This window comes from Palaemon carinicauda, chromosome 17 (assembly GCF_036898095.1).
Source record: "Palaemon carinicauda isolate YSFRI2023 chromosome 17, ASM3689809v2, whole genome shotgun sequence".
Classification (NCBI taxonomy): domain Eukaryota; kingdom Metazoa; phylum Arthropoda; class Malacostraca; order Decapoda; family Palaemonidae; genus Palaemon; species Palaemon carinicauda.
In genome coordinates, this window is record NC_090741.1 from 11694522 (window position 1) to 11704073 (window position 9552).

The window sequence follows — 9552 nt, forward strand, 5'->3', positions numbered from 1 at the left end:
GATAATGTGCAACAGTCAATTCTGTGGAGAGTCCTGCATTATTATTTAAATCTTCTTTTATACATACATATATATATATATATATATATATATATATATATATATATATATATATATATATATATATATATATATATATATATATATATATATATATATACCGTATAGTCTGTTCATGATCATAGCAAGTGTAAAGTTAAAGTTAGTGAAGTCCTGTCAAATGAATTTCCATTGGAGAGTAGAGTACCCCAAGGGAATATGTTGTCACCTATGTTGTTTATCCTCGTCTTGGATTTTGTAATGCTTACAACAGTTGGAAATGATAGAGAAGGATTGGACTGAATTGGTATAGAGAAGGATTGGACCGGATTTGTAATAGGAAATTAACGGTATTAGGACAGAGTGTCGAAAGGCAGAGTGTCGAAGGACAGAGCGTCGAAGGACAAAGTGTCGAATGGACAAAGTGTAGAATGGACAAAGTGTCGAATGGACAAAGTGTAGAATGGACAAAAGTTGAAAAGAGAGAGAGATAGATTGGATTTGATTATTGATTTTAGGCTTACGTCAAGCAATGGGACTTCAAGGTCATTCAGAAGATAGAGAGTTACAAGGAGTTATAAATGTTTTTTGAGTTGATTATTCAATTTAGGCTTACGCCAAGCACTGGGATTACAAGGTCATTCAGCGTTTTTAAAAAAATAAAATGGATATAGGATCATAAATATACATCATACATCAATATAAGCAATAAAAATTTATTTATGAGAAGACATAAAATATGAAAATACAAATGTATTAATGTATTAAAAAAACTTGTAACAATATTTATTTAAAGATTGTGAGCGATGGCTCGAAGATATTGTAACCCATCATTGACGTCATATGTATCAAAAATACTTTTTAGTCTTAGGTTAAGGAGAGCATATTTCTTGTATTTTCTTTTTACATCACGGCCTTGTTGAATTTGTCCTAGAATCATTTCAGTGCTGGCCTGCTCCATACGAAGTTTTCGTAAAAGTTTGTCCTCTGTTGGGTGGCAAATCTTCACTCTTCTATGAAAAGCATTATGCCACCCTTCAACGGAGTTATTGGTTCTAGGCAAATCTTTTGCAACTCTCTCGTGAACTGACCATAAGTCAATTTCATATAATGGCTTTCTTCTTCTTCCCCTCTGGACGATTCCAAGCCATGTAACTTCAAAATATTGTAAAAATTCCCCTAATGTTTCATCGGTTTCATCATCAAAAGACTCTATTAACTTATTGAGTCTTGATTATCTCCATTATTATAGGTTAGGTAGAATGGAAATTTAAATTGAAACTTAAACCTCGAAGGAAGTTAACTGGTGAGAAATCTCTAACAGACTGAATACCGTATATATATTCTCTCTATCTCTCTCTAGAATATGCATGTAAGAATATAACAATGTAAGAATTGTTATATGTAAGGATATATCATTGTAAACATTGTTATATAGTTATATGTAAGGATATACCAATGTAATCATTATTATATAGTTAAAGGTTAATTAGGTCGTTAGTTAAATGGATACTGTATTCTTTCTCTTTTTATCATTTATATTTTATCATTGTTATATAGTTATATGTAAGGATATACCAATGTAAACATTATTATATAGTTAAAGGTTAATTAGGTCGTTAGTTAAATGGATACTGTATTCTCTCTCTTTTTATCAATTATCATTTTTATAATTTCGACACATTGTCTGTTCGACACATTGTCTGTTCGACGTTTTGTCCATTCGACACTTTGTCCTTCGATGCTCTGTCCTTCGACACTCTGTCTTTCGACACTCTCTCCGCGCACGAAATTAACTGACCTGGACTATGCAGATGATGCTGTCCTTATTAGCAAAATACCAAAGGATTTGCAATTCTCGCTTACCAGAATGCATGGAATATTAATGTAGGTTGAGCTCAAGAAGAAAGACAAAGATGACGAGAACGGAATGTGTAATGGAAGATGAAATATCATTAGAACAAGAAAAAATTATTGAGGTAGAATCATTTAGTTGTTTAGGAAGTATGATCTCCAATTCAGGGTCATTAGAATTCGACTGATAAAAGCAAACGAGAGAAATGGCTAGGTTAAGTGAAATTTGGAAATTAAATAGTCTGGTCTTACATATAATAATCAGACTATATTTGAGTTTAGTGAGATCTGTGTTACTCTATGGACATGAGTTGTGGTATAACAATGAAACAATCACCAACAGATTTAGCTGATTTGAGAACAAAGCACCCAGAAGAATATTGGGGGTTGAATAGCAGGATAGGATTAGAAATGAAGCTATAAGAGAGAGTACTCGAGTGCCATCTGTGGATGAGATCATGGTGAGTTGGTTTGGGCATGGTCTTCGCAAACCCTGCAAGAGATTAGTTCACCAAGCATTTAACAGGGTTCCAAAAGGCACCAGAGTAGTTGGAAGACCCAGGCCTATATGGCTGAGAACTATGAAGCGTTAATTGGGATATGATGATTGGAGAAGTGTTGAAATAGAAGTTCATGAAAGAGACGATTGGTGACATCTATCCTTCGCATCAATAGTCGTAGGAGATGATGGTATATATATATATATATATATATATATATATATATATATATATATATATATATATATATATATATATATATATATATATATATATATGTGTGTGTGTGTGTGTGTGTGTGTGTGTTTATATACTTACCTGAGTTATTACATGAATTTCTATCCTGGCTTTTTCACTTTCTCTTCAGATTATTGTAGCATAAAGGAGGAATGGTGAATAAGTACATCTATTTGTAAAACGATTCCTCAGGAGGAAAAAAATAAAGGAAATGGTAGCAAAAAGCTTTAATATACACTCTATTTAGTCAAGCATTTCTTACATCGACTATTGTCACAATTTTCAATTGCTAACCATGAATCTGATTCAAAATCTCTAAATATTCCACGAATTTCTTGAAATACAATTTAAAAACTCTTATAGCTTCTTGAAATACAATCTAAATACTCCATGAATTTCTTGATATGCAATTTGTAACTATGAATGCAAATTTATGCAAAAGCTTATCAGTTATGGAGGAGTCAAATTAAATTTTTCTCTCAAACTAGGTCTAATGCTTTATATTTGGAGATCTACCCACGAATCTTGTTTCAAAATCGACGAGTATTATATTTTCATTTCAATAAAGCAACGTTGTAAGTGATACGAAACTCACCAAAATTGATATGAAATAGCCGCCCAACTGATTTAGGGACATCAAAATTGACATACAATTTAAACTCCGTTTGAAGCACTATTTTTGGTATCTATTCAAAATCATAATTGGAGATTTACGTATTCCATTTTGCTATGAATTCAGTTGTGGTACAATGAATAGCAAATTTAGGAGTATTTATAGACCTACTTTTGTTTTACTGTTAAAACGGACAGTTGCTTCAAACTGGGTATCGTGTATGGCTTTGAAAGCTATGAGTAAATTTAACTGCAAATTGAAAATATATTGCATTTTTATGTGAGAAAACTGAGCACGATTAATAATTTATTTTTTATTTTTTTCGATATGGCAAATTTCCTCTTTTAAATCATTGTCAGTGACTTATATGGAATTTTTATGCCACAGTATATGTTTCATTCATTATTTTAATACAACATTCAACAAAACCAGATATCTGGAACCATAAAGATTTTTTGGTTTTGTTGAATGTTCATGTTGAACTTTCACTACAAACGGGGCATAATCAGGAGTAACGTGCATTTCTTAAAGTGTAGCAAGGTTTAAATAAACAACAATCCCCATAGCTGGAACCAGTTGATACAAAATTGTACACACTAAGAATTATTTTTTATTAGGATATATTTGCAGTTACTATTGTGTAAGTTAGGAACAGAAAGAATGATAAATGCTCATTAAATAATAATAATAATAATAATAATAATAATAATAATAATAATAATAACGTTCTAATTTAATGTCTACAACAAACAACAATATTCTGAAATTTCTCTCTCCCAAATTAATTTCATATGTTTGGTACAAATACAAATGTAAGTATGTTATGAATTTATCAGGAATATTCGTATAAAATCTTTTGATATCACACACAAACACACTCTCTCTCTCTCTCTCTCTCTCTCTCTCTCTCTCTCTCTCTGTATATATATATATATATATATATATATATATATATATATATATATATATATATATATATATATATATATGTATATATATATAAATATATATATATATATATATATATATATATATATATATATATGTATATATATATATAAATATATATATATATATATATATATATATATATATATATGTATATATATATATATATATATATATATATATATATATATATATATATATATATATATATATATATATTCTTTTCGGTCACTTTAGGTGCATTGCCAGACATAAAACTGCTAGGTCTCCTCCTATCCGACACGTATGGGAAGCAAAAGAGAAAAAGTCATTTTCTGGTGCGAGGTGGTACCAAGGGATGTGCCCTCGGTAAAACACAATTACCCACAAATCTGTGTGGGCTTGTCAGTGTGTGTGCATATCTGTTAAGATATTTAGTCGTCATTTTTGACGGGTGTCATACACTAATATATATATATATATATATATATATATATATATATATATATATATATATATATATATATGTATATATATATATATATATATATATATATATATTCCTTTCTGAGTAATGATACATTAATGTTGTGATAGGGTTTGTGTTTGTGTATTTCGTACTGTATTACTGCATGAGGTATTAAGAGTAATGTTGCACAGTATTACATTAATAGAACATGTTTCAACATAATTTATAAGTGTAGTAGTGTATGTTATAAAGGATTTGATCATCTATTAATTGTCTCAATGTGATTTTTACTTTTGTAATGCAGGAGGATCCAGTCTTTTTAAGAGTGATGATCTTTTGATAATTTTGTACTTTTTTAGTACGAGTTTCGTTTACATATTCTCACTGGAGAGTCACAAGTGAACTAATGTGCATCAGAGGCTTAAGCCTAAACCAAATTAAACATATATCAATAAGTAGCCTATATTTATATCCCACTCAGAAGATTCGAAGACATGCAAACAGGATAAAAGGATTCACTCTCAACTGATGAACTATTTTTATTCCACATATGTTTGAGGACAGTAACTATTCAACCACATTGATAATAACCACTATATTTCCTGATAGTTAAAAAGGTACCCATGCAGAGAAGCACCAGCAGAAGAAGAGCTGTTTGCAGCAGTATTTCAGCCCAATAAGTCTAGATTCCAGTTCGATGTCAAAAGAGAAGCAAACATTATACATTAGTATGTTAAGATTAAAATTTGTTACCAGAGTCATAGGTTCAAAGATAATTATTTAATGTAAGTAAGATTTAGTTTTACATGAAGCATCACAAGGTGCAGAACTACTAAAGTTGGTTTCACAAACACACAAAAAGTGCAATAAACTACATAGGAATTAGGTTAGAATTAACTTCGTTGTGGAAGTTTCAAGTTAGATTTCATATGCCTAACTTAATTCAGGCAAAAAGTCAAAATGCCTCTGGATATTGAGGATCCCAAGAGATTTAGCAATGCTGGTGACCCCAAATCTATTGAAATACGATGGAAACAGTGGTGTGAGGAATTCAAGATATATTTAGAAGCATTAGGTAGTATGAAAGATATCTTGAATTATTACTGTACATGGCCGGTAGAGAAGTACGGGGGGTGATGAAGACACTACAACCCACTGATAACACTAATGAAGCTGCGTTTAAGGCTCTTACCACATATTTGGCCAGCAGGTCAATAAATGTTTCGAAAGGTATCAATTTACAGCACAGGCATATCAGAAAGATAATGAAAGCCTAGATGCATTTGGAACTAGACATAGGAATTTAGCTGTTTCATGTGAATTTCTAGAGTTAGAACATGTTATTATAGATCAAGTTATTGCCCATTGCAATCACAAGAGCTTTAAGAACATCAAATAGGCAAAGTAATACAATAGGTAATTCTACAAGCAATAGAACGGAAAATTCTAAAGTTAGCAACATAGGGTCAAAGTTGAAAGACAACGAGAATCAGAGAATATATTTGTCAAAGCCTAGTTATAGTAAACTCTAATGTTCACAAATATCAGAGTCAAACAAATAAAAAGAAAAATCAGAAAAAAACCAAATGTTGTAGGTGTGGTATAACTGATCACCTTCCATACAAAGCAAGGAAATGCCATGCTACAGGACAGACAAAGCAAAATTGTAGAAAGATGGGCCATTCCCTAAACAGTACGCAAAGAAAATAAATGCAGCAGTTGATACTATAGGCCAAGAAAATAATACAAAAGATTTTCATGGTAATCATATTAAGTCAGAATCTGATTTTGCTTTTTACATTAACTGTGTTAACAACGGTGCAAATAATCATAGTATTGGTTGAGGTGATTATAAATGGTAAACTAATTGTAATGCAAGCTGACACACCAGCTGATGTATCAATCATGTCTGAGAAAACAGCTAAAACCAATCCTAATCTGTTATTAGAAGGTACAGATAGAGTTTTTATAGGTTATAATGGTTTTTTGGGGCTTAGCCATGTCATCCTGATGGAAGGTTCCTTTAGGCAGCTTTCTAAGGGATATTTAGCTACAGTGATACTACCAGAGAATTAACCATAGGTCTCCAGAATTCTAACTCAGGGCACGAGTTTCCTTAATATATCTTTAGGGATATTGCATAATATCAGGGGACATATTTTTTTATATGACACATAGAAATCCTCACCCCGAATAGATTTTACACTTTGTGGGGGAAGAGTGGCGAACGAAGGGGAGCCGTTATCAAGGTACCCAGTGGACCCCCTCCCTGTACTACTACCGCGCACCATTCCTTTGAACGTGGCACTTAATCACGGTGTCCTCACACGTTTCTCTCGGCGTTGTTACTGTTTTCAAGGAACATTTTCATGCAACCTCCATCATCTTCATCCTCTGGAAAGCTGAGTATTTAATCTTTTATGTGTATAATTTTATAGCTCCCTTCTCACAGTTAAATTAACATAATTAAGGTGTGTTAGGTGGTGCACTGCCATCTATATAGGCGGCTATTTTGAGACAGCTGTCGCACGCCATAGATGCAATTATTTAGTTAGTAGTGCGACGCTCACGGTATATAGCTATAAAGAAATTTTTAGCTAGTGAGGCAAAATTATACTAGTCAAGATCACCTATACACATAATATTTCCTCTTCTAAAGATAACGTTTTTTTCGTATACGATAGGGCTTCGGTGGTATCGCTCATAGCCGTGGTCCCCACTCGAGTTAGGCTAGCCTAACCCGTTTAGTATACTTTAGTAACGGTAATCCCATTGTTTAACCTCTAGTATCGTTACTATTAATTCGGTTGGGGATATATATATCCCCTAGAACTATCGGTATAATTCAATACGCTTTTCTTTTAGAGAAAAGAGGATAAAACCATCTTCCCCCCGAGTGCTGCCATCCCAGGCGGCAACCTTATATTTCGTCATCACCAATGAGTAGTTAACTCTGGCTTGACATGGATAGTGTTTTACTGTCAATCTTCTTTGGCTGCAAGTATCCCGACTTTAAAGTATAACATTAACTCAGGGTGTATTGTCTTGTAGCCGACAATGTTATTCCTCTGCCGGCTATGACGTTGTCGGCAAAGGAAGCTAAGCTTCCCTAGTCTACAACCGAAAGTGGATGGCATAATTGCCACCTCCTTTCTCCCTTGTGGACTCAAACACATGTTTTATATTCAGCAATGTCACCGGCAGGGGAATCGTTATTCCCCTGCCGCCCATGACGGCACCGGTATAGGAAGCTAGGATTCCTTGATTTACAACCGGAAGTAGTTGATATATTGGCCGCCACCTTTCTCCTCTGTAAAATATAAGACCCTTCCCCTCCCCCTTCTGTCGTTTAGTGCAGGCCTAGCCGTCACAGATGTCCTTTGGCCGGTATTTTACAATCATCCCCGCCTGCTCGGCTGACTGAGTTACTGGCCGGGTTCCTACAAACGCTGGTTAGGTTACCGCCTTGACCAACTCCCTAACGGAAGCAGAGCTCCGGGAAAGGTTGAGCCAGCCCTAACAGCTGCCGGTGGGAAACCCCTTATATTGTTGAGAATTCTTCAGTCCTCTTTTGGACTGCCATCCACAAACTTTGTAACCAGCAGTACAGCCGGCAACAGAATTTATGGCTGGATGGAAGCTAGAATCAATGTATTTCTCCCCTTCCATTAGAATTCCCATTCCGGGAAGAAGGCCGTAGAAGGCAGTAGCCCCCTACACTCCTAATTATTGTACTAGACTATAATAATACAGAGTCCTCCTTCCCATCCTTTCTCTCTCCCTATCAGTTAGTGCCACCAGGCACTAGCCTAACCCCAGTAGTATACCAGTAAAACTACATTATATGAGAATACAGTAGCTAGTATTCCTGCAGTATAACAATACAGCAGTTAGAAAACTACAGTATACAATGATACAGTAGTATAAATCTTTCCAACATACTCTGTGTATCCTTTCACAGTCTATTGTTGAGACCGAATAAAATGTTGAGGAGGAGTATTCCTTCAAGATCCTGAAGTATCCTAGATCATCAGGATACTGATTATTACCGTTCAGTATTAACATTCTGCAAGTGGAGGAGTTAGTGTAAATATTCACTGACTCCCACTCTACGTACGAGAGTTATTCCACTCTGTATTTTCCCTAATAAGGAAATTGAAAATATTAATAATGACGAAGGGCTCAACAATTGCCTGGAGAGGAGCCACAGATATGTCTTTCCTACTTTTTTCTAGCTTACTATCCTAAGCTATTAAAAATATTTGTAAGTAATACTATTGTTAAGCATGTGCATTTATATCAGTGATATAAACAACTGGGTACTCATTTCGCCCTTTTTCTTCCCTACATGAGCAGCCAATGGTGAAGGATACAGTTGTGTTCTGCAACCACAAGAGTAAGAACTTTGTGGGCCTACGATGTACAGGTCTCATGCCCCCTTCCTCAGCGTATCTGGATCCCTGAGGTACTAGGACCCGTATTTTAAGCATACATTATATCAATGATATAAACAACCTAGTACTCATTCACCCTTTTCTCCCTTACAGGAGGAGCCAATGGCGAAGGGTACAGTTACAGTTGTGTTCTGCAACCACAAGAGTAAGAACTTCTGTGGGCATACGATGTACAGGTCTTATGCCCCTGCTGTATCGTATCTGGATCACTGAGGTTCTGGGACTCGAAGAGTCGCTCCAATCACTTGACCTTGCTGACCGACGGCTTTGTAAAAGATATCCCTGACATTACGGAGTCAAGGGATACAGCAAGGGAAACCCTTCGAAGCTGAGTATGAGGCTTCCAGAAGAACTCTCCGGGATCTTACCTTCCTAACAAATATTTGAAGTGCCTACTGGTACCTTAGGTTCAGTCGGATACGTTTGTGCCTCAGGTACAGGTCCAGCCTCCCTCTATGC

At 34.6% G+C, this 9552-nt stretch overlaps 1 protein-coding gene across 1 annotated transcript in view; it reads left to right on the plus strand.

Annotated features, from left to right (window-relative positions):
• Window positions 1-9306, plus strand: part of LOC137656217 (uncharacterized) — a 20752-nt gene extending 11446 nt beyond the window's left edge. Inside the window, exon 3 of the mRNA XM_068390388.1 lies at window positions 9187-9306. Coding sequence (XP_068246489.1) covers window positions 9187-9306 — 120 coding nt within the window. The remainder of the gene's footprint in view (window positions 1-9186) is intronic.
• The last annotated feature ends 246 nt before the right edge of the window (window positions 9307-9552 follow it).